The sequence below is a fragment of the Manis javanica genome, chromosome 7 (assembly GCF_040802235.1).
Source record: "Manis javanica isolate MJ-LG chromosome 7, MJ_LKY, whole genome shotgun sequence".
Lineage (NCBI taxonomy): Eukaryota > Metazoa > Chordata > Mammalia > Pholidota > Manidae > Manis > Manis javanica.
Window position 1 is genome coordinate 34,623,780 of NC_133162.1, and position 26,650 is coordinate 34,650,429.

The following is a 26,650-nucleotide window of genomic DNA, read 5'->3' on the forward strand; positions in this document are numbered from 1 at the left end:
GGATTTAATAATAAGGGTAACTGTTGAATCACTGTGTTGTATATTTGAAACCATTATAAGACTGTGTATCAATGATACTTCAATAAAAAAACAACAGAACACTGCTTGCTTTGTCTTAGGATTAGAGGTGTCACATGCCATGTATTCTGGAACAGGAACTATACCATCAAGAAGACTAAAAATCCCTTTACAAGTCTGTTCACCCAACTGAAATGGATTCATCAAAGAGGTATAACCACAATCATGACACCTTACCTTCTGACAAAACTGCAGGGAAATAAACCACAATGAAAGCAATCATTTATTGAGAATATATTTATGCCATGCTCTTTGTCTCTTTATTTTTTAAACTCTGCAAGCATAATGATTTCCATCTTAATAAATAAGGAAAAGAAGCCCAGCAAGGTTAAGTAATCTGCCCAAGGCCTCAGAGTTAGAGAGGCAAGGATGCAACCGAGGCCTCAACTCCGAAATTTCAGCATTTTTCAGTGCACCATGCTGCCATATATATAGAGTATGCTGAGAAAAGTTTTCATTTTTCATTTTTAAGGGAATTATAGCTAGTACAAGAAATTGTTTCATTTTTGCAAGGATACTTTTAAGCAGCCATAATAAGTTTTCACCAGAGATCTAAACCCCTTGCAGTCTACTCCAATGTGCCATATAGAGGTATATCATCTCTCATCAACTTATGAACTATGGCATGTAAAAAGTTGGGAGCAATGTATGTATGGCATGAAAAGAACTGCTACATAAGTCTGGAGAAGAGGAGAAAAATATTTCTGGCTGAAATGGTCAGAAAAGCTTTATGAGGCAGAACCATAACTGGGTCTTGAAAAATAAAGACAAGATACTGAAAAGAATGCCTTGTGTTCAGAGGACAGTGAGCAAATCAGTTTGGCCTGGGCGAAAGACAGGTACTTATGCACTCATTCTTACAGAGAAGCAAAAAGCTTTTAAAAGGTAGTTGGTGCCGAACCCTCCTACACTGTTGGTGGGAATGTAAGCTAGTTCAACCATTGTGGAAAGCAATATGGAGGTTCCTCAAAAAACTAAGAATAGAAATACCATTTGACTCGGGAATCCCACTCCTTGGAATTTACCCAAAGAACACAACTTGTCAGATTCAAAAGACATATGCACCCCTATGTTTATTGCAGCACTACTTACAATAGCCAAGATATGGAAGCAATCTAAGTGTCCGTTAGTAGATGAATGCATAAAGAAGATGTGGTACATATACACAGTGGAATACTATTCAGCCATAAGAAACAAATCCTACCATTTGCAACAACATGGATGGAGCTGGAGGATATTATGCTCAGTGAAATAAGTCAGGTGGAGAAAGACAAGTACCAAATGATTCCCCTCATTTGTGGAGTATAACAACGAAGCAAAACCGAAGGAACAAAATAGCAGCAGACTCACAGACTCCAAGAAGGGACTAGTGGTTACCAAAGGGGAGGGGTGTGGGAGGGCGGGTCAGGAGGGAGGGAGATGGGGATTGAGGGGTATTATGGTTAGTACACATGGTGTGGGGGGTCACGGGGAAAACAGTGTAGCACAGAGAAGGCAAACAGTGAATCTGTGGCATCTTACTACACTGATGGACAGTGACTGCACTGGGGCATGGGTGGGGACTTGATGATATGGGTAAATGTAGTAACCACATTGTTTTTCCATGTGAAACCTTCATGAGAGTGTATATCAATAATACCTTAGAAAAAAAAGAAAAAAAAAAGGTAGTTGGTGCCAGGCATGTATACACAGTGTCTGAAGTACAATAAATGTCTTGAAGACCAGGCTCAAGAATTTGAACTTAAGCTTAGTGTGCAATATACAGAAATTTTTAAGTAAATGAGATGATTTTTAAAATGGTGCTTCTGTAAGATTATTCTAAGCACTGATATGTCATAAAGAATGAAAAGAAACATACTGCGATTCAACAGTGCCTCCAATGTATTAGGGAAATGGGATAGGGAATAGTTACTGTTCTCAGCGAAATTCCAGTTGAATGTGTGTGGCGGTGGTAGTAAAGGGTGTGTGTGGAAGGCTCCAAGACATAGGATAGGTGCTTTAAAAGAATTATAATACAATGTGTTATACAATGATGAATTTATAAAGGTCCTATGGAAACACAGGAAGGAGTAACTCACTCTGCCTGAAGGAGCAGTGCAATGCTTCAAGGTGATAAATTTGAATTCTAAAGCTGGGTAGGAGCAGGTGTTAAAACAGGAATTCATCTAAAGCAAAATAAAAAGATGAAAGAGCAGGATATATTCAGAAGACAATGAACTAGAGTACAGAAATATATGGTTATTAAGGTAGGTTGGGGCTGGATTATATTAATAGATCTAAATCCCTCAAATAGGGTCTTGAAAGTTTCGATTTTATCCTGTACATGATATAGAGACTGGCAGGTTTTAAAGCATGGAAATGACGTGACGATAATTGTGCATTGGCCAATTCTAGTGCCACTCTGTAAGTCAAACTGGAGAAGAAAAATTGGAGGCAGAGAAAGAAGAATCTGCAGTATTTCATAAACAAGTGGATTTGGAGGGAAAGAAGAAAAAAAAAAGGCTTAGGTTTTTGGATGGTAGACTAGAAAAATGGTCCTATCAAAGACCAAAAACTGGGAAGTTAGGAGAAGTAAAAGCCAAGGAAATAGCAGTGGTTGAGTTTTAGATGGGTCAAGGAGCTAGTAATGTTGTGTATACAGAAATGGAAGTATCTATTGGGCACCTAGAAATGAGACACTAAAATGCAGGAAAGAGGTCAGGAATAAAGACACACATCTGGGAGTAACTCAAATAGAAATGAAAATGAGATAGTGGTACACTTTCTGAGAAGAATGGTTAAGTGTGAGGATTGAGTCATTCTTAAGTGACTGGAGGGAGTAAAGGTAAGGTAATGTATAAGAAGAGACAAAAAGCAAAAAACAGAGAAATAGAATAGTATAATAGAACAGTTTCAAGAAGTTAGGAGGTGGTAGTGATCAGTTTTATTTTCATTACATAAATGTCAAGGACATGAAGACCCAGGAGAAAGTCATTAGGTTAACTGAGACTGTTAATATACTTTTAATAGAGTTATGAACAAGAGAGAGGAATGAAAGTCAAATTGTAAGAGATAGTAAACAGAAAATAACAATCTAAATGTGATAAACAGGGACATGGATTAAGAAAAAAAATAGTAGTATGTTAATACAAATGGGTATTTTTCATATATTTTTTTTAACTATCACTGTCCACTTTCTCATTTTACCTTAAATTTCTCAAAATTAGGATTGAATGTGTTGAGAATGCAAAGACTATTGTAACAAACTGCAGGAATTGATCTCAGGTTCGAGTATCACAGAACTTATTAAAAATTCTGAAGGACTAAGTGGTATAAACTGAACATTCATGTTACAATTAAACAATCTCCATTTTACTTGACAGTAAAAGTATTTTACATGGTACATATAGAGCATTAAAGATTAGATGAATATAAACCCATTTTTGATAGTTGAGTGGGGATGGAAGAAGATGGGTCTGGGAACAGTAGTCAACAGGGACTTTATAATATTTCCACTTTTTATATACAGATGGAAGTAAATGTAATTAATTGTCAATAGTTTTTAATTGCAAGTATTGGCCTGAAATTGTCAAAATGGGATAGTGATATGATTGAGGAAAAGATGCCAAATGACAAAGAGAATGAGAAATTGCTTTAATGGAAACTAAGAGATGGCTACATAAATCAAAAGATAATATGCATGTTCCTATCAGAATACTCTGAATCTGTCAAAAAGGAGGTACATCTGTGGTTGATAACACTTCCACAGAGTGAAGATTCTGATTCACTCTGCCACTGCACCAGTGGGGAGGAGAGCAAACTATTCTCCCTGCTTTTCCTCCCACCTGACTGTTCGAGGGGCACTGGCTTTGTGCCTTGTCTACTCACTAGGTGCAAGTAAGTGATGCAAAATAATGTCCAATAAATTCCTGAGTGTATGTATACTGTGAGATGGGGTACACAAAAGTCGTTTACAGAAGCACCTCTCAGCAGGCCCAGGCTTCAAACCTGAGGTCAATTCCTGCAGTTTGTTACAACAGTCTTTGCATTCTCTACACAATCAATCCTAATTTTGAGAAATTTAAGGTAAAATGAGAAAGTAGACAGTGATAGATTAATATATAACAGACTTCTCTTTAAAAATGTGTGGTAATGAAGGAAAGTGAAACTGAAGGAAAGGTTCAGAGAGCCTCATGTAAAGGGTTTCAATTATTAATGGCAAATTGGGCAACCATTTTTTGACCCCAAATTATTCATGACACTAGAAAACCACCCCCCTCCCCACCACTCTCAAACTGTTAAACTACAGCACTTTAAAAGGTTAAAATAAATTTACATAAAAGTTTATTATTGTTTATATGAATGAAAGACAAAGGATAGACCTCTATATATACTTTCTTCACCTATAAATTTACTTTATGCAATAAAATTTATCAAGATAAATTGTTGCTAAACCAAATTTGGTTACAAAGGACAGGGCAATTAAACTTTGGCTATTAATAACTTGCCATAAGTTTAAAACCCCCCACAGACTGAGTGGTATAAACTGAACATACCATTTATGCTATAATTAAACATAATCTTCACTTTAATTGACAGTTTATGGAAGAGAAACCTCATGAGAATTTAAGCTCCATATGGGTATTTTTGGTTATGTTCACTACCATACACCAAAGACCTAGAATGGCACTGGGCATGTGTAGGCATATTAATTAATAATTCATTATCAAATACCTAACTTTTAAATTAGAAGCAAAGAATAGTATGTTAAACACATTTCCTTAGTCTTCTGAAGGATAAAACTTGCACCGAAGAAATTAATATATGGGCAGGTTTCTGAGCAAAATTCTGTCCCTCAAAAATTGCCACACAAAGAACGTGTGTGTGTGAATTCTGGGCCTTAATAGGCAAACAAACCCATCAAATATTTTTGCGTTCAACTTGCATGTATGGCCAGCCCAGATTAGGATGGCAGTAACATGAAGGATATGGGGGGAGAATTGCTACAATGGTTGATTAAACTAGAATCCCAAGTACCTTCTGTGTGCCTAACATATGAGTAGCATTTTAATTATAAAGTGCTAACATATGTTCTCATTTGATACAATTCAGTGAAGTAGGATATTCCCATTTTGTAAATGATGATGTAGAGCCTCACAGTTTAAGTTCAAAGTCACACAGCTAGTAAGTGGCAAAATGAGAATTTCAATATTTGTCTCTAAACCCCAAGTTTTTCTCACTAAGCTGTACCATCTCTTATGAAAAAATTCCTTAGGGTTTAGTGTAGTGGTTTTCAACCACATCAGAAACATATGGAAAGCTTCTGAAATTTCATGCTTACATCCCATTTTTCAGAAATTTGTGAACTAATTGATCTTGGGTAAAGCAAGGCACCCATCCTTAGTTAAAAATGCTCCCCAGATGATTCTAACACGGAGCCAAGGTTGAAAACTCCTGATTTAGACAATAAAGGTCTTTGAATGTCATCTCAAGAATCTACCTTGAGTTATGTCAAAGAGGTACAGAAGATGAGAGTAGGCCAGTATTATAGTCACCTGCTTCAGTAAATGCAGCCAGAAGTTCCAAGTTTCAGTTGAGAAGTTTTAAATGCCTCATGAGCACTCCTTGGCTTTTTACTTTTATGGAAATCTCCAAAGAGTTTATGTGAAAGCCAGGTCAGCTTTTGGACACAAAAACTTTCTAAAGGTCACCTACATACAAGCGACAGTAGAAGGCCTTCAGAGGGAAAAAAATTCAGTTACAAAATACCTCACACCATAATACGGTCTCATTTAATTGGAAATGGCAGTGGCAGGAGGTGGTCTCCTCCAGGTGTATTTTAGCAGTCCTATACAATGGCCAGTATGCTAAATTATAATGAAAGAAAAACCTTATAAATTATCGGACCCATAGGCAACTGGGGAAAATGACAAAAAGTTCATGCATTTGTCATAAAATATTTACTGATCCCCTGCTCAGTACCAGGCTCTATTTTTGTTCTAGGAGTCAAGATACATAATGATGAGTTAAGTTTTGCCTTCCCGGAGCTTGTAAACTACTTACATTAAAAGAGGTAGCCAATACAACCTGACCTGAATGCTGACTTCAAACAAAGGTTGGATTAATCATCGAGTCACCCGAACATAAGACATCAATAATATGATTTCTATCACTCAGATGTCTCAAAATGCTAAGCTCCAAAGGAAATGTCTGTCACTCTGGGAGGGGATGTACTCGGGTGATTTGGTGTTCTAGCTGTGACAGATCCAAAAAAGCATGTAACTGGGTAAAATCTCAATTAAGGGAGGCCTTTCATTTAACGCCTTACAGTTGGACCTTTACTCAGTACAAAGAGCTGGACTGCCTACTGAACAGGGTGGCAAGTTGAGTTGTAAGCAACCACAAACATTATGCATCAGCCCGTATCACTGGTTATCAGCCAGAAATTAAGACCTGGCTAGGGGGAAACAGCCTCCAAAAGCTCATGGTAGAACCCATGGACTAGAATTTGGACAGCAGAGGGCGATGCAACCGATTTTACAAAAAGTTTTACCGACTGGAGCCCCCCAGGAACAGGCAACTGGCCCCAGTATTAAGATGAAACTTTGTCAGTGAACTCAACGAATCGTAAGGGACGCTGTGTTCAGTGCGGGACTCATGTGGCTGTTTTCCATAACCTCTACTCCGGTGTGACCGTTAAAGCTCCCTTGTGGATACTCCTGACATTACAGTTTGGGGTGGGAATGGGATGGGGCGCGGGGGTGGGGGGTGGGGGCGGGGAGGAGAAATGAAGTCAGCCTATCAAGCTTCCCTAAAGAACGCTTATCCTTCGTTTCTGGAAAGTCTTCAGATTGTAAAGGGTATCATTCCTGAGTCTGGTTCTTCTTGCCAATGACATCGCTGACAAAACACGTTACAACACAGTTGTGAGTGGGGTGGTAAGAAAAACAAAAACTAATTCTTACCAGGCCCTCGCTTGAAAACAGCGTTCTAACAAAACTAGAAACCACTTCTTGGAACTAAGTTTCGCTTTAAGTCTACGCACCCAGATTGCCCGCCCTGTCCTCCCCCAAGTACGTATTCCAAACTTTCTGCCCCCCTTGCAGCCCCCAGGCCGTGGAACAGCTCTAGGCACGCCGGGCTCCGCTTACGAAGAGCCTCGAGGCCGGGCGCGGGCAGGGCCAGAGCGGGGATCCGCGGCTCGCGTTCTCCCCACGAGCAGCCCGTACCTGTCCAGCATCTGCTGTAGAGCTTGATCCGGCATCTTCCGCGGAGCCGGCGCACTAGGCTCTCCCCGGTGGACCCGGTCAGGGCCGGGCCCAGGGACAATAGCACTGAGAACCGGCGGAGTAGGCCTCAGTCCAGCGGCAGCCGCGAACCCGCCACCCAACCTCCCGGGGCGGCTCCGTGAGCCCTGCGGCGGCGGCGTGCGGCCTGTGGGCGTCCGGAGGAGGCGGTGGGGAGCGAAGAGGAGGAGCCTGGGTCGGGGAGGCGGCGATCGCGGTCCAGGTTCCTGCCCGTCGGCCCGAGGTTCCGGTCCACGGACCGTGGGCGCCGTGCCGCTACCGGCGGAGGACCACCTCTGTGAGGTAAGAGTCACCGCCTCCGTGCGTGCCGGGTCATAACGCAAGGCGGCCCAGAGCAGCCTGGGAGATGTAGTCCTAGGACCTTCCCCGCTGCCTGCTGCACAGCTAGACCACCGCCGCCGCGCCTGCCGCCGCCCGGCCGGCGCCCTCCCGTTTCCTTCCTCCAGGGGGAAAAATGTCCTTTGGGCCGTTTTCCAGGAAGCAGCAGGATGTGCCGCTCCACTGTCAGTAGCAACAAGGTTAGCCCTCCCTGCCTGTTTTCTTTTCTTCTTTTTTTTTTTTTTTTTTTTGCTCAGCTCTTGTTCTCAGGTGGGACCGGGCCAGGTGAGGGCAGGGGACTGAAGGGCCATTTCTCGTCATGGTCCCCAGCTCCGCGGCGTCGGGGCGGGCCGTGGCGGGGTTCGGGTGGCTGAAGCGGTTCTGAAGCTCCCGGCGTTGGGGCCAGCCTCTACCTCATCCGAGCCCATTTTGGGGAGTTACACAATTCACTTAAGGGGTCGGATGCCCTAGTGCGGGAGGTTATAACTTAGGGGGCGGTGGGCAGCGGCTGCCTTGACCAGACGGCTCCCACCCCAGCCTCTCAGTGTGTGTTTTGGCGGCGGGGAGAATAGGTTATGCTCTCCCTCTCTGTGAACCTTCTAAAATGTGCCTGGGCTTTCAAGGGCTCGCCGACAGTCTCCAAACGGAACATGTTCGTGAATAAACAGCTCTTGCTTACTCAGCTGTGGGTTGTCAGGGGTGTTTGTTTCTCTCTGCTGCTGCTGGTCACTGTTAACCATTTCTAGTCGCCTTGACACCTCCAAGCAGGTGGATGTGTGGAGGGGGGAATCAAAAGGGATAAATCATCAAATCACTCGTTGGGTTATTCTCTGACGCTCTAGGGACAGCTTTGGCGGGAGGAAAGTGCTGCTGGCTAAAACGAATGCGTCGTTTGGACGACCTGTGGCGTTCTCCAGTGCTGTGATTGGTAGGACGTCTGGTAGTTTTCCCTTGATTATGCCTAATTTCTGCTGCAAGATATTTGATTTTCTTTAAATTAAAATGTGTTTTTACCCTCAGTTTTAATGTAGAGTTTTACAATCAGCTCTCAATTCTGTTTAAAGTTTGCTTCCTGAATGTATTTGGACTAGAGTGTACATTGCCAGAAAGCAAAACAAAAATAACATGTGACCAGAAGTTTATTTGGCCTCCAATTTATGAAAGATGTTTTTGTGAAAGGCTTTGGGAATTTACACGACTAACTGTAATTAATGCTCCACCTATTCTCAGGAAATGAGAAACTGGTCCTCACTAAGGAAGGGGAATAAGTATTTAATCAAGGTATTTGATATTTTAAATTCCTGTCTATCGCTGCTCCTACTGGGTACGCCTGCCCTTATTGTGTATGTATCTCTTAAGCAACTGTCAGCCACCAGGAGATGGATATATACATCTTGCTGAAAAAATAGAATCTGATCGTAGTATATTGATTAAATAGACGAGTGCAACTCCATTTCGTTTTATGATTTACACTAAAAGGAGTTCTCATCTTATCTTAGAATTTCTATTTGAACCCAAAGTGAAAAGTAATGTGATCCAGTTCTGTTGATAGCAAAGCTGTGTGCAGACAAACCTTACTATTATATATGAAAAAACTTTTATGTTAATATTTTCATGAAAATCTGTTTCCTGGCTGTGTCAAAAACCCTTTGAAATAGAAAAAAAAATTGTTATTCATCTTAAGAGTGATTAGCACCTGACCTAGTAATTCCACTCCTTGTTATTTACCCAAAAGGAAAAAAATATATATATCTACACAAAGACTTGTAGTTAAATGTTCACAGCAGCAGTCTTCCTATTAGCCAAAAAGTGAAAACAACGAAATATCCATCAACTGATGAATGGCTAAACCAAATGTGATATATCCATAGCAGTAGAATATTAGATGATAACAAGATATGAAGTTCTGATGTACGTAACAACATGGATGAATCTTGAAAACATGCTAAACGAAAGGAGCCAGTCACAAATACCACATATTGTTGATTTCATTTATATTAAATGTTAAGAATAAACTCAGAGACAGAAAGTAGATTAGTGGTTGCTTAGCACTGGGGGGATTGAAGAGAAATTGAAAGAGACTGCTAATGGATAGGAGGTTTCTTTCTGCAGTGGTGAAAATGTTCTACAATTAAAGGGGTGATGGTTACACAGCTTTGTGAATTGTATCTCAGTTAAAATATAAGATAAAGCAAAATTAGATCCTGGTGATGGTGGCACAGCTCTGTAAATATACTAAAGAAAATTGAATTGTACACTTAATGAGTAAATTTTATGGTATGTAAATTACATGTTGATAAAGCTGTTAAAAAAGTTATTAGTTCCATGTAAAATGTTCATAAGGACGTCTACAGAGAAACAGATAACTGTAACTCATTATTATTAAACTTTAATTTTTTATATTTTTTAGTTAGTATGGGCATAAATCATAATTGATAAAGCATGAAATAAATTAAGTACTTGCATTTGAAATGGTGACACACATAGCCTGAATCTCAACTTTGTCTGTCCATATTGTTTTCTCTAGCTCTTGCAGTTTCAAATAAGACTCAGAATAATTGAAATCATAATTTGCTCTCTGATTTTGAAAGAAAAAGTCTCAGTTACTTAGATCTTAGTCTGACTAAAGGGAAAAAAGAATTTGAAATGCACTCCTGCATTTTACATAGGATTAAAGGTTTATGGTAAATGATATTCAGCCAAGAGAGTAAAAACATGACTAAAGCCCAAACAATATTTTCCTCAGTAATATATTTTGAAGTAGAAGTTAATCTACTGAAAATATTTAAAACCTCTCCCAACTTTAGAGGATAAAACAAGGGTTGACAAAGTAGAGTTATCCTAAAAGTTATGGAGTATATTAATAATTTTGTAATGGATTTAGAAATACCCGAGTATGGAACTGCTCTAAATATGTCAGGAAAATTAAAATAGTACATTACTTTAATGTACTTCCATCACACTTGTTTTGAACTGTCTGCCAAAAGGGCCCTGGAGTTAATCCATAGAGAAATAGTATAAAATATCCAGGTGGCCTCCAAGGAGAATTGTCAGTTGCCAAATTTGGTGATAAACTGCAGGCTGAGTCAACATTGCAGACCACAGGAAGTTCTTCATTAATTCATTCAGTGGATATTTCAGAGGACTTATGTTATACCTTGGTACTTCAGTAGCAAAAACTGTAGCTACCTTTTAAGAATATACAAAGTACCTAACAATGCTTGTATTTTTAAAAATAAGACAAGAAAATTACATATGAAATACTACATAATGATACATGGTAGCATTTGATGAAGTGCCGAATGAATGGCATATAAATACAAAGTGATAGAGAAGTTTAGAGGAGACTGTTATGGACTGGTATGTTAAAGAGAGCTTTGTGTAACAAGGGAAATTTAGTCTCTACTTTGTAGCAATAGGAGGAATTAAGTAGGTGAAGGGTGGAGAGGATCTTGGGTTTGAATAAGGATGAAAAGATGTAGAGAGACCTACACTGGAACTGTAGGTCTCTGTTGAGTAAGAGTGTAAAATATGGTTGGCTGGTTAAGGAGGGAATAGTTAAAAGGCCTTGAATTGATTAATTCAACAAATGTTTATTGAACAGTCACTATTTATGTGACAGACACTAAGCTAGGTACTGGGGGATACAATAATGAGCAAAAACAAGCATAGTCCCTACCTTTGTGGAGTCCACAGTTTATAGTGGGAAAGAGAATCATATAAACAACATTTTTTTAAATTGCAAATGTGGTACATAGTGTTATGAGAGGTTATTAGTAGGGATTTGAATTAGACAGGGAGTTTAGGAAACTTTCTCTTAGGAAGTGTCCACTATACTGAAGCCTGAAGAAGAGCAGAAGTTAACTAGATGAAGGAAGAGCATCGCAGGCCAAAGAACAGCATGTGCAGATGTGTTCTTAAAGGAAAAGTGCTGTGATGAATAGGAAACTGAAAGAGGGGACTTTGGGCAAGGTGAGACCAAAAAGGTCAATCAAGTGACAGGCTATGAAGAGATTTGTAGGCCAATTTAAGAAACTTTCCCCTTATCCTAGAATCCTGCTGGGAAGGGGGAGTTGGTGCTTAAGAAATCAACTTCATTCTGTAGGAAATGGAAGGTAACTTGTAGTGGTTACTGCTTGTGAGTCAGAGAATTGCCCTGGAATTTCTGGTCCAGGTGACTTGTAGTTGTTCCCAGTTAGCCATTTTTTTAAAAAATCAAGTTTCCTCAGTGATTGTTAGGCCAACGGTACCCCTGTAGAGATACTGCAGTGTTGAAAGCTTCAACTCACCCTTTGGTTTGAGTTTTAGTGTTGCTTAGCAGCTTTGGGTAGGTTATTGCATAAGCCAAAGTTTCCTCATCTCCAAGGGGAGAGTTCTTGAACCTACCTCATTGTATTACTGGGAGGATTACATAAGAAAATAAAATTCATTTAAATTTTTTGATAAAATGCTAGGCGTGTGTTTAAGAGCTCCATTGATGTCAGCTCTTAATTATTACTAAAAGTTTTGAGTAAAGTGATTTAAGGGGATTAATCTTGCAGTGGTATGCAGAGTGAATTGGAAATGAAGAATAGTTAGGACTGGGCTAGATCTCAGTAACTGTGCCATGATCTGTACTGTTATTGTGCTTTAACATGGCTTTAAGTTCTTGAAGATCATTGCACAGGCTAAGTAATTCTCCAGTAGATAATGTCCTTGGGCCTCTCTAAAGGACTTTTATGGGTAGACTTTGGTCCCCAGAATACATTTTACTGGTTTAACATTTTCAGGGTTACTTTGAATTCACTTTTTCTTAATTATGGCCTGAGGCTTCACTGATCTTATAGAGGACAATCTAAAAAAACCTATCTATTTTCATTTGCTACTCTGAGACTAGAATCCTGACAGTTTATAATCACTATAATGGAGTAGATATTTACAAAGGGTAAATAATTTTACAAAAATCATCACCTACTAATTTGCTTTCTCCTTCTAATAAATATGGTGGAAGACCCATTATTTTTCATTATCTTTGCTTATTTTTCTCTCTGAGTTAATGTGTCCCTGGGATATACAATGTTGTATTAAAGGTAGGCAGAAATCATAGGATAACTTGTCACATATCCCATCTTTTATATTGTTCCTGGAGTATCGGTTTTATGAGAAAGTGTATATATAAGGAATTATTTTCCTTTTCAAACAAATATGGATGTCATAGAACAGCAGTCTTCAAAGTGTGGCCTGGCAGACCTCTAGGGCTCCCTGAAAACTTTTCCAGGGCTATGTGAGGGCAAGACTATTTTCTTAATACTAGTAAAACATTATTTGCATTTTTCACTGCATTAGCATTTATACTGATGGCACAAGCAACAGTAGATGAAACTGCTTGTACCTTAGTACCAGTAAAGGCATTGCCACCAAATTATACTAATGGTTATATATTTTTCATCACTACACACATGCAGGAAAAACAACAACAAAATTTCCCTGAAGAATGTCCTTGATTAAGCAGTAAAAAATACCCATTTTATTAAATCTTGACCCTTGGATACACATATTTTTAATATTCTGCATGATGAGATGAGAAATGTTCACACTTCAGCTGCAGCTAAAGTTTGAGACTTGTTTCAAAGAAAAATTTACATGATTCAGATGCAAGCTGAACTAGCTGCTCATGACATGCTGTTTTTACCCAAAAGACTAACAATCAAAATTTTAAACTTCTGTGCTGCAAAGGATACTCTTAAGAAAATAAAAAGATATCCTCAGAATGGCAGAAAAATTTTGGAAATCATATATCTGAAAAGGGGCTTGTATCTAAAATATATAAAGATTTATTACAACTCAATAATAGAAAAGCAGATGACCCAACTAAAAAAATGAACAAGGATCTGAATAAACATTTCTCCAAAGATATGCAGATAGCCAGTAAGCACATGAAGAGATGCTCATCAACATTAAACATCAGGGAAATGCAGATTTAAAAAAAAAGACAAATATTGGTGAGAATGTGAATGAACTGGAGCTCTAGTACACTGCTGTTGGGAAGGTAAATGGTGCAACTGCTTTGGAAAACAGCCTGGAAGTTCCTTAAAAGGTTAAACACAAAGTTTCCATATTTCCCTGCAATTCTACCACTAGGTATATACCAAAGAGACATGAAAACATGTGTCTACATAAAAGCTTGTACATGAATGTTCATAATAGCATTATTCATAGTAGACAAAAAGTAGAGCAACCAAATGTCCATCAACTGGTGAATGGGTAGATGAAATGTGGTAAGTCCATGCAATAGAATATTATTCAACAATAAAAAGGAATGAAATACTGATACATGCGACAACACAGATGAACACCAAAAACTGTGCTAAGTGAAGTAAATCCCAAAGAGCACATATCCTATATGAAATGTTCAGAATAGGGAAGCCTGCAGAGACATAAAGAAGATTAGTGGTTTCTTAGGACTGAGGGAGATAGAGTTTTGGGGACTGACAACTCAGAGGTTTCTTTTTGAGTTAGTGAAAGTATTCTAAAATTGATTGTAGTAATGATTGTACAACTCTGAATATACTAAAAGTCACTGAATTTACACTTTGAATGGGTGAATTGTATGGTGTTTGAATTGTTTCTCCATAAAGATGTTACTTAAAATAACACCAGATAAAACCTTAAAATCCATTATTAGACTGTTTCAATAACTTACAGCATATCCATATAACATAATATTTATAGCTGAGCTATTAAAACAAATGCAATATTTCTGTATAGGCCATAATGAAAAGTTGACAAAGATATAGTAGCCATCAGTTAGAATTTTTTTGTTCCACAGAAACCAGCTCTAGGTATATCAATCCCTTTAGGGGACATGTGTTAATGTCTGGAGACATTGTTGTTACACTACATGATATTACGGCATCTGGTGGGTAGAGATCAGGGATGCTGCTGAAACGTACTACAATACACAGAGTAGCCCCTTACAACAAAGAATCATGTAGCCCAAAATGTCAATAGTCCTGAGGTTGAGAAACTCTGAGCTTACTTAATCAAAAGAAAATTCATTGGAAGGTATGGGATATGGGTGAGCTCACAGGATTGAAGGTAAGGCAGGAGAACCAGCCTGGGAACAGTAAAGTAGCAGCTGCCCCAGAGAGTTTTGGTAGCAGGAACATTCCATGCTCTTATAGGAGTTCGGCACTGGAATGAATAAGCTCCAGCTGTTTTTATTCTGCTCACAGTTCAAAATTTAAGGAGGGAACATCTCATCAAATTTCCTTTCCACTTTGCTAAGAGAGGGCAATATACCTTGAGTGAATGAAGGCAATTCATCAAATGGAAGTACATTCATTAGCAGATACTCATTTATCATATACTTATGTTCCAGGTACTCTTTAGGTACTGGGTATAGAGTAGAGCAAAAGAAACAAAAATACTTTTGTGGAGCTTATATTCTTATGATGCTAAATCAGGGCAAATCTTTAAGTAATAAAGAAGGTAAAATAGTTGGCAAATACAAAACCAACAAATATTGCCTACATGCTAAGTGAGAAAAGCAGGGAGTAGATAGTATTATTCTGTGTACTTAAAAAAAAATAAACTTAATGTGTATCTAAAGATATTTCTACAAGGATACACAGGAAATTATTTAGAAAAATATTACCTCTGGATGGTGAGATTGAATATGGGGAGAAGAGCCTACTTTTCATTTTATTCCCGTATGATGTTTTCATTTTTCACCACAAGCATGTATATAGTTATAATTTTTTGAAAATTAAATTTAGAAAAAAAATCCTTGGCAAAAGTGAAGGATGATTAAAAGCTTTTTAAAAAGTCACAATATTGTGGTGTTTTGCTTATTATGGAAAAAGCAGAAAGAACATCTGATTGTAAAGTGTGGCCTATAACATCTAGCTGCCTTAGATCCTATTTATACTCCATCCTTAGGTGGAGTATAAATAAATAAAATATCAAGCAGCAGCCAGGTGTGAGGCACTTTCTGGGAGGAGACTGTCATTTGTGAAAGATCTGACACCTGCCCTCAGTGGGTGCTTGTTGATATTTACTGATTGAACTGAGTACGTGGCAAGTTCTGGGCCTTTGTACACATTATTTCAAATCTAACAACAACCCTATCAGATAGTTGTCTATGTCTCCCATTTCATAGGTGAGAACGTTGAAAATTGGAAAGATGAAGTCATAGCAAATTAGTGGCATAGCTGACATTTGAGTCCAAATATATCTGACTTCATCTGAAAACAGTGTATGCTTGTGAAAATCATTAAATAAATAAAAAAGAAAATGGTTTATTACAAGAATAATCACAGACTATCCATGATTAATTTTTGAAGAATTTTACAGATAGGAGCTCAGAAAAGGGGAAGAAAGTTGCTGCATATTGAAGTAGTGTAGGCAGGCTTCTTAGTGGTAGAATGGTTTGAATTGTGTCTTAAAGTAGGAGTATATGGATATGTAAAGAGAAAAAGTATCAGCCTTTTACTGAATGCCTGCTTGAGGCTAGAAACATTTTACCAAATCCCCATAGCCCCATTTGAGAGGTGAGGAAAACAGAGGCCTCCCCTTACTTACCCCCAGTGCCTGCCAGGGATAGGCAATTAATGGACATTAATTTTTTGATGCTCTGATAGGTACAAAATGAAATTTCATTGTTATAGTCAACTGTTTCCCTCTATAGCTTCTGAGATTTAAGTCTTGGGTAAGATGAATTAATGATAGAGAAAGTGTACACAATAAATTAATGAACCAAGAAACACTCTTTTGGCAGAATAAATATTCAGCATAAGTAGTTTTCCTCTACTTAGGGATTTTTAGGCCTTTATGGGGTTATTATATCTAATTTGAGATCCTACAGATGAAATCCCAACTTGGTCAGTCTGAGGAAGATCACCCATTAAATCTTTACTCAGCATAATTTCTTGAGCTCTAATTACTTACTCTAGAAAACCCCTCTCTGACCCCTTGATCCAGGTCCCACACATTATATGGTTTCATAACATGTGGTACTTTTTCATAACATTTTTATCACAACTGCCATGAAATTATTTACCATGGAATTGATTGATTCTTCTCACTCACTAGAAATTGATGTTTATAAGAGATTGGGGGAGGGATTACATCTTCTTGCTCAATGTTATTTTCCTTATGCCCTGGACAAGTATGCAGTGACTGAGGAATTAATGCAAGTCATGCAATTGAGCATCCCCTTAGCCACCATAATAACTTGGATGAAAGTGGACACAGGAGACATTTTAAGTTTGAAGAGATAAAGGTGGGGACCAGAATTGACTGTAGTAACAGAAAAGCGTAGATAGAGAAGTCTTATCACAGAAGGAGCCATAGTACTTGATAAAGGAAGAGTCAAAAATCACTGAGGTTTATTTATCAACTGCATATAGGTATACAGTTGAAATGGCAATTGAGTCATTTTTTCAGCAGTATTTTTTAAAAATATGTTCCTAAATATTTGACCATGAAGTCTGTGTTGATTTTTAATAAAAATGCTATATGCCCATGATAAAATACTATATTACATGGTAAGACATAGTATTTTAACAAAAATGCGAATTGGCATGTTAATTAGTATATTTGGTATACTAAAAATTCCTAGAGTATTTTAACAAAAAACACTGTGTACCCTTGGTAGAATACTATGTGCAATGTTAAACATAAAACAATAAAAATGACTATATGAGAATACCTGATTATCCATCGTGGTGGATACTATGTTGCTCCAACCCAAATCCTCTCTTCATGGCTAATTTACTCATCCCTCATCTTTTGGGAATTTTAGCTCCTAATGGCTGGAAACTTTCTTTTCTTTGCTGGGCATTGCCTTAGAATGCAGGGAACTGCCTCAATTTAGATTATGGCCTCAGGAGTCCACAGCCAGTGACTGGCTGATTTAAGATACAAAGACCCAGCTTCCTTGCCTCATTTGAGGACTAATATGAGGGACCATCCCAGCTGCGGAGCTCATCACAGGATCAGTGGAGTATTCAGCCACAACCACTTTGGGGGTCACTATCTCACCCTGAGTCTTCCTGCCTCATCCTTGCAGGTGTATCTGCCAATTGTGTCCTCTCCCACTAAGTCATTTGCATGTCAAACTTGGTCTCAGAATCTATCTCCAAGGAGCCTAATCTATGACACTATCAGTCTTCTACTGTCTAAAGGTTGCCATCATTGGAACCTCTGTGTGTATATGTCTGGGTTTGCTTTTCCCAAACATATTAAAGTCTTAGCAAATTACAAAAAAAATTCCCAAGTTAAACGTACAGCTGGATGAATTTTTGAAGACTCAGCAATATTTTTATCAAAGAAGGACAAGAAAATGAGTTTGGATAGTGTGAGAACCACCTACATTTGCAACTTCCTCATGGAATAAACTAGGAGAGGGAGTGTTGCCACGGGAAGTTTGAAGTTTCTCAGATATTAAAAGAGCAAAAAGTTATCTTTTGCTTGACTACATTGCTCTGAAATGAGAGGAACATCCTAAGTGTACTTTATAATACATTTAGATAAAAGGGAGAAAATAATGAGTATCAAGAAGCAGAAGGGAAACAGTCATTTCACTAGGAAGAGGAAAAGAAGATCTTCCCTAAAGTTAAATATTTATAAATCCAGTGTCAAACTATTGCTAAAAATTTGAGTAACCAAGATCTTTCTATGAATCATACTTAATACTATTTATAGCTCAACCTAACTCTTTACTACTACTCTTGATTTTAAATAATTTCTGAAGAAATTTAAAATTTCAAGAAACCTTCCATCATTTTGTTCATCTATGATAAACATAGCTTTCACTGCAGGTGTTCAGTTCACTTTCTGTTCACTTCTTTCCATTTTTACCACCACTACCTTCATCTTTTCCTACCTGGGTGATACAATAGCTGGCCTCCTCATCAACTCTCTCTATTTCCACTCTTACCTCAACCCTAGTCTGTTCTACACACAAAACCACAGTGGTCTTTTAATTTTTTTATTGAAGTCTTGTTGATAATAAAAATATAATACTAGTTTCAGGTGTATAACATATTGACTCAACAGTTATATACATTATGAAATGCTTACCATGATAAGTGTAGTTACCTTCTGGTACCATACAAAGATATTAAAATATTTTTTTACTATATTCCCTATGCTGTAATTTTCATCCCCATGACTTATTTATTTTGTAGTAGAAGTTTTTTCTTCTTTATGCCCTTCGTCTATTTTGTCCATCCTCCCACCGTCCCTTCCCCTGGCAACCACCAATTTGTTCTCACGGTGGTCTTCTTAAAGTATAAATCAGATCATGTCACTACCCTGCTTAAACTCTCCAGGGGATTCCCATCAGACTTACAAAAAAATTCCAAGTTTTTAACTTAAGTCTAAATAGCCCTACATGACCTGGCTCCTGCCCGCCTCTCAGACCCTATCTTGTACCACTTTCTTCCTTGTTTACTTGCTCTCTAGCTACAGTAGATTAGATGTTCCTCTAAAGCAGGGGTTAGAAAAGTAAGGCAGGGGCCAAATTTTGCCAGAGGCCTTTTTTTATATTGCCAAGGAACTGAGAAAGCTTTTTACATTTTAAAAAGATTATAAAACAACTACATCAAGAACAAAACAAACATATGCAACAAGAAACCTTATGTGACTTGCAAAGCCTCAAATATTCACTATATACCTCTTCTAACAGAAAAAGTTTGACAAGCTCTGCTTTAAAGGCTTATTCCTCCTGTTTTAGGATCTTCATCTTAACCGTTCCCTTTGCATCCTTCATCATTGGTCTTCACATGGATGTGTCCTTTTAATTGAGGTGTCATTTCATCACGGCCTTTAGTGACCATCTAATCTAAATACCATACCAGATTCTCTCAGTTACATATCCCCCTTATGTTCTTTATAGCACTTACTTGGTATTTTTTTATTTATATATTTTTCAACAACCAGCTTCCTTACCCCCATATAGAAAGATCTTTTCTTGTTTACTACTTTTGAGTAGTAACTCATTTATTTAGATGGAGGAGAGGAGTAGTGAATGTTGTGAGCCTACTGCTTAGTAGGTACTCAGTAAATGTGCTGAAGAGTGATTAGCAGATTATTTCTACATATGAAGTTTAGGGCTTGTGTTTTCTTTTTTGTCCTTTCTGGGAGAACCTACAGTGCAAACTCCAAAAAACTCCTTTGGAAAGGAGAGGCAAAACAATACCTCTCCCTTGAGGGAACAGATCACTTCTCTTTTCCTCCTCTCACTCTCCCTGGGAGAGGCCATTGCCAAAAGTGTGGGGTGTTTCAAAGGGATGTCTAAAATAATTCTTATTAAAAAACACAAAAACCAAAAGATACAAGACGTTTCTTCCTTTCATCTTTCTCTTTTGAGAGAGGAATTTTTCAGAATAGAAAGACTAATTGAGGTCTCATTCTCTAAGAGACTGAGGGCTTTTGGGTGAAAAGTTTAAGTGGAGGCCTCTGCTTGGGAAATAGATTTAACACTACGAGGAGTCAGGCTTGAGCTAAAAAGCAAGGCGGAGAACACTGAGTAAGGCTTGTTCTAGGTGATCAGGTACAGGGGAAAAACATAAAGGCCCAATACCACAGGTCCTCTATTTTTTGGAGTTTAATTATTTTGGATTGTCAAACCACGTGTTTTGACTTTTGATTTAGGAAAAATATGGTCACTAAAGAAAGAAGCAACGGGAGGCAGAAGCTTGATTGTAAAGGATATGGAACACTGATATGAATCCTCTGGGTTGTACCTGGGTGTGGAAGGAGGTAAGGGATAAGTAAGCTTTAGAGCTTATGTTTTGGAGTCAAATGTACCTGAGATTATTCATCAACTAATGTCATCTTGGCAAATTATTTAGCATTTCTAAGTCCTGGCTTACTTATCTGAAAAATGAGAAGAATGATACCTTCTCTTAGTATGGCAAGTATTAACTGATAAGGCATGTAAAATGCTTATCTAGATGTATACATAGACTAACTGATCAGGTAGTGTAAACATCATCACCATCATTGTCATCACCAGATGATGAAATTCAGCCCACAGATGTTGAAACTAACAAAACAATAAATTCTGTATCCTGTAGCAGTTTAAGGATATGTCCCACTGTATTCTGCTTCCATAAGTAAGGAACACAGGATATGGAAAGAGCTAGGATTTAAAAATGTCTAGATAGCAAGATCATTGTTGCTAGAAGAAGCATGGGCTTAATACAACTGGTTTGATTTCCAATATTAAGTGGGAAGGAGACAAAGAAATCTGTACTTGAGTGTAAACACATCTGCATGTCAGTATTAGCTTTGGATTTCATACATTGACTCTTACTGTTTTACAGTTTATTAAAAATGCCCTCATATGCACTAATATAATACTGACTATTTAGGTAGAGTAGCTGTTACTATTATCTCTATTTTATTCTAGAAGAAACGAAGACAGAAATTGAGAACAGGTTTTTAGAGTCATGTTGCTGGGTTTGAATCCTGGCTCCTTCACTTCCTAACAGCATAACCTCTGGTACCTGAACTTCCCAAAGTTTCAATATCTTCATCTGTTAAATGGGGATAAGGAAGGTACATATCTCTTAGGGTTGTATGGAATTTTCATCATGTAAACAAAGTACATGGCTTGACAAATAGTATGTGCTCAATAAATATTACTTATTGTTATCTCCCAGGGCAAGGCAGCTAATAAGTGGCAATACTAGTACCTAAATTTAGATAATTGGATTTCACATCCCATGTCCTCCCCACCCACCACCTCCCATAATATAAGTAATATTGATTCCCTGCCACTTTGATATGTATATGTTCCATTAACATTAGGACAAATGGTCTAATCTGATTTTCCAAAAGTGGTAGATGACCCATCTAAAGTATCACCCTGGTACAGTTGGCACATTTATTTGTTTCTCAGCTTCCTCAGTAAGAGAACAGCTATAGCTTCAGGTCAGAGCTATGCCAAGAAGCTCTGGATTTTGGTTCAGCTGTTTGAAGCAAAGTTCTGAGGATACCAGTCTGTCACATGAGAAGACAGATAGCCTACATGAAACTGAACCAATGAAAAATATTGGGGACTTAAAAAAGCATGCTAACTAGTGAGTTGGAAGACTTGAATTCTACTCTTGGATCCATCACTTATCAACTGTAACTTGCAACATCTTGGAGCCTGGGTTTCCACATCATCAATTTTTTATTTTTTTAGCTTTATTGAGGTATAATTGACACCCATACCTTTAAAGTGTGGATCCTAGTAGTCATGTGTGGTGCTGTCACTTTTTCCTACAGCCCCTTTGTGGAAATTAAGAAAAGGTGCTGCTTTCTCCAGGCAGATGTAGCTCTGTACCTAAGGCTCATGGGCTTAGTGAGCAGAGCATGTACTAGATTTCAGTCTCTACTAGCCTCCTTGGCCAGCCTTCTGGTGCATTGCACAATCTGCAAAAGTGAAGAAAATGAGGTCCCTGTCCATGCTCTTTGTGCACTGTACAGGGCTGTTAACATCAAGAGAGAGAATGGAGATGTAGGTGTTTGACAAAATCTAGTCCTCTCTGTGAATGTAAAGCATTGATATTATACAAACACTGCTCAGTTTCAAATACTAGGATCCAAGGGCTGCCTGGGTAGACACCCTGACCATTGCCCTTCCTTTTGTTATGATGATCCTTGTGATTCATTAATTTGTAAAGCACCTATTAATTACTACTGTTAAAGCAGAGATTATGGCAAATAAAGGTTTTCTTCATCACTTTAAGGACTGGACCAGCCTTGCTCTCTAGATCCTTGAAGACTTAAATCAGTTCTTTTGATGATTCATCCTTTTGAAGACAATCATGCTGTTTTCAGAACCCCCTGGAGTGAGACTGGGTCTTGCTCATGGGTGGAATTTGGAATCCTTTGGTTAGAGCTTATCTCTGGTTTTCAAGTAAAGGTCATTATATAAAGGCTTTCTGTCAATGGGAGAAAGAAAAGTTGCTGAACTGGAGTTTGCCTCTTTTTTCACACCTTTGAAGCCCAAGGTGTCTCCTGGGCTATATGGATTAGGTAGGACAAGAGGACCTGCTTGTATGAGGTACTAATAAAAAGGCAGCTTTGGAGTCAGACAAACCTGAAATAAGGTCCTAGTTCTGACACTTACTAGTGTTGTGACCTTGGGCAGGTATATTACCTTACTAAATTTCCATTTTGTCCTCTGGAATTAGGGACACTAACAGTATTTACTTCATAGGTTTATTACATGGATTAAATGAACTAATAGGTGGAAAGCATTTAGCATTGTACACAATATATGTTCCATAAATATGTTAGTTTTTATTAATAATCTCTCTGTAAGGTACTGTACCAGACTTTGAGGAAGAGCAAAATCAACATTTGCAGTGCTTTCTCCCAAGAAGGTTAGAGGTCTAACTGGGGAGTTAACATGATTATACCAGAAAAAGGTAAATAGAAAATCAAAGCAATAAATGTGTGATATAGATAGATTCTATTGTTAGGAACTGGTGTTTGAAGTAAACTCTGAAGAAAGGTGAGATTTGGAAAAGTAAAGAGGATGAGCAGGGCATTCCATATGGGATCGATAACATCAGCAAGGTTCAGGACCATGAATAGACCAATTTGCCTGGAGAAGTGGGGATAAATGCTCTCTGGAAACATAGATTGGGATTAGAAGGGAAGATCCCTAAATACTAGGCTAAGTGACCCTTGTCCTGTAGATAATGATGAGTGACATGATGAAACTTGCAGTTGACACAGTGAAACAGACAGTTGGAAGGCTCTTGGGGAAATAAATGCTCAAAGCCGTAGCTAAAACTGTGGAGATGGAAAGTTGAAACTGTGGAAGCTGGTGATACTTCTTTCCAGCTCCTTGAGAGATGCCTGTTGATTCCAGTTCAGTGAGGGCAACTTTTGAACAGCATTACAAGTGAAATGGTGGAACTGTTGGGTAATTTGAAGAACAACTTAAACATTAATTGGGTACGGTTTGCTTCTGTGAAGTCTCCTGAAAGAACTTGTGGCCTTAGAGAATAGTTTTTAAAAAAGAGAATGAGTTACCATAATGAGAATAGGAAAATGAACAAGCTACAGTTGACTATAGTGAGGTAGGCTGTATCAAAAAAACAGTTTGTAAAGGAGAGGATATTGTAGTGAGGGGACTCAATTTGCCATTGGAGAGTCTAAAAAAATAGTGTGGGGTGCTTTTTTTTGATAGTACAAATTTAGTTCCTCTATAAATTCACAGAGTTTTGATGCATAGAACTTCTTACATAAAAATGTCTGGCCTACTGAGCATTATTCAGACCCAAGATAAACACAGAATCATGTAATATATATGAATATGAAGGTTTTTATTTTAAAAAATTGAGATATAATTGATAGATAACATTTTATTAGTTTTAGGTATATAACAATTATTCGACATTTGTGTATATTGCAAAATGATCACAAGTCTAGTTAACACCCATCACCACACAGTTAACACATTTTTTTCTTATATGAACTTCTCTTAACAATATTCAAATATACAATACAGTATTGTTACCTATAGTCACTATGCATTATATGCATGTATTAATTCTATGACTTACTTATTTTATAACTGGAAGTTTGTTACCTATTGCCCATCTTCATGGATATTAGGTTTTAAAATAAAATTAATTACAATTGAAGTTCTAGAAACATAGGGAACATAGATGAAGGCTGTTCATCTTTTTCTAATAGAATACACACATGAACACATTTATATACCATAATTTAAAATGGAATATCCAGCTAATAAATACAAGCTATAAGTATATAATCTTATCTTCACTATTATCATATGATGGTATGATGAAGAATGACAAAGTATTAAATATATTGGGATGCTGAAAGGGACTTAATTTTGATATATCAAAGAGGAAAGACTTTTTCTACATTAAGTTATTATCAGAACAGTAGCTGTATTATTCTTTGTTGTATATGCTATTCATAATTACTTTCATATTAGTTTATTTCTCAAAGTATAAATTGCTGCAACAGTTCTTAAAGAATTTGTTAATATGTATCAAAAGCCTTAATGTTATGCCTTACAATCAAGTAATTTTTTCTTTACAAATATGGCATAAGGAAACAGTCAGTTTGGAAAACAGTAAAAACTTAGATGCAATTTAAATGTCCTGCAACAGGAGAAAGGGTGAATTAATTATACCAAATTTTAATAGGAATATCTTCATTAAACATTACATGTAGTGTTATTAAACAGTGTTTTTGAAATACCCTTAATGACAAGAGAATTTCTCTTCATCTAATGTTAAAGGCGTGCTCTGAGCCTTTATAAATTGAGGCAAAAGCTTGTACCTTGTTCTTTGATTTGTAAACAGTTTCTTTTATAAAAACAAACTTTTATCCAACAAGCTTTTATCTCTGTGTTTTAGGCACAGTGCCTGGGTTACAAAGATGAATAGAGTCCTGATCCTGGAGCTATTCTAGGAAAGAGATGTGCAAACAGATAGTTGCACTGAAGTATGAAGAATATTGTAATAGAGATATGTGTGTGTTATAGACATATATAAAGGAAGAAATAGCAATTCTGCTCATATGGTCAGGGAAAGTTCCAAAGAGGTAACATTTGAAATGGGCTCTAATGGGTGAGTAGGAGCAGGTGAGCAGAGGTAGACAGGTATCTTAGGCAAAAGGAGTAGGTGCAGAGGCATTACAGTAGAAGAGTATGTGCATTCAAGGGCCTGTCATTGTTTGGTGTGGCCAGAAAGAAGAGTAGATGAGTTAAGTTTGCATTTTATCCTCGACAAGGGAAAAGTAATTATAGAGTTTTAGGGAGAGGCATAACACAGTAAAACTGAATAACTGAGGAGGCCGTATTTGGAAAGGTACTTGATGGAGAGCCATTAGGATATTACTGCCATAGTTCAAGTGAAATACTATAGTGGCTATGAATGAAGAAGAGGGGATGTCAAGCAGAAATTTAGGAGGTGGAATTACAAGTTTTAGTGACCAATTGGATTTGTCCTTTAGTGATGGAGAAGGGAAAGGATGAAGTCATGTTCAGATTCCTAAATTGAGTGACTACATGGATGGTGGTGCTATTAAGTAGAATAAGGTAAGTTAACTAGGAATAAAGACAGAAGCACTTTTGTGGGAGAAGAGGTGCTGTAAGATCCTCAGAGAAGTGTTAGTTAAATAGTGGCTTGGAACCTAGCAACAAGATTTTTTATCTGAAAATCTCGATAGTGGTGAACTCAGTTTCCTTGTTCATGAACATAACATTGCCCAGGGACAGTGGAATATTAGGAGAACCCTGGGGAAAGCTGACTGAGGAGGAATGGTCAGGAGACTGAGAAGAAACTTTAGAAGTGAAAAGCCAGGAAAGCAGTGTTTTGAAAGAAAATGGAATAATGTTGTATTAGTTCTCTACTCCTGTGCAACAAATTTACCAGAAGTTGAATGGCTTAAAACAACACTCATTTATTAACAATTCTGTAGGTCAGAAATCTGATGCAACATGACTGGTTTCTCTGGTTAGGGTCAAATCTGCTTTCAAGCTTGTTCTTGTGGTTGGCAGGATTGCAGGTATGGTTCCTGTTTCCTTCTAGCCTGGAATCTTGGAGAGCCACCTTAGAATTCTGCTTACTATAAATGATTTATGAAGGACAAATGTCAAGTAAGAATTATAAAGTGTCAGTTGGTCGTGGGTGGTTAATGGACAGAGAGGCAAGAAATATAAAGAACCCAGGTACTCTCCAGATGACCAGCAAACCACATCTGGCTCACCTGGTTCCCTTTTTGCTCCCTTTTCTCCAGTTCTGTTTTCAAACTTAGTCTGATCTAGAATTGCTTAACAGATCTTCAGTCAGAGGAGGAGGGCTTCCTGTTTGCAAATTGCTTTAGGTTTTAAAATCTTAGAAACGTTGTAGGTACTTTGAGGATATCTATTTTACCATAGTTGACCAAAATAATTTACCCCTTAAGCTGTGAGGTCTTTAAAGTCAGAGGACTTGGCT

General features: G+C 37.8%; 2 protein-coding genes and 1 long non-coding RNA gene across 11 annotated transcripts in view; 1 reads left to right on the forward strand and 2 right to left on the reverse strand.

The window, feature by feature from the left end:
- MARCHF5 (membrane associated ring-CH-type finger 5) overlaps positions 1-7,501 on the reverse strand; it is a 58,971-nt gene extending 51,470 nt beyond the window's left edge. Inside the window, exon 1 of the mRNA XM_017663845.3 lies at positions 7,287-7,501. Coding sequence (XP_017519334.1) covers positions 7,287-7,321 — 35 coding nt within the window. The 5' untranslated portion in view covers positions 7,322-7,501. The remainder of the gene's footprint in view (positions 1-7,286) is intronic.
- Positions 7,502-7,741: 240 nt separating this feature from the next.
- The window catches only part of CPEB3 (cytoplasmic polyadenylation element binding protein 3), a 191,363-nt gene continuing 172,454 nt past the window's right edge, over positions 7,742-26,650 (forward strand). For 8 of the 9 annotated variants that reach the window (XM_073240694.1, XM_073240699.1, XM_073240698.1 and 5 more), the window contains exons 1-2: positions 7,750-7,882; positions 8,525-8,610. The gene's annotated coding sequence lies outside the window, so the exon portion shown is untranslated. Of the gene's footprint in view, positions 7,883-8,524; positions 8,611-26,650 lie in introns of all 9 variants that reach the window. The other variant, XM_073240696.1, reaches the window with a different exon arrangement.
- The window catches only part of LOC118971909 (uncharacterized), a 34,213-nt gene continuing 16,183 nt past the window's right edge, over positions 8,621-26,650 (reverse strand). Inside the window, exon 3 of the long non-coding RNA XR_012133126.1 lies at positions 8,621-26,279. This is a non-coding gene — a long non-coding RNA (uncharacterized lncRNA). The remainder of the gene's footprint in view (positions 26,280-26,650) is intronic.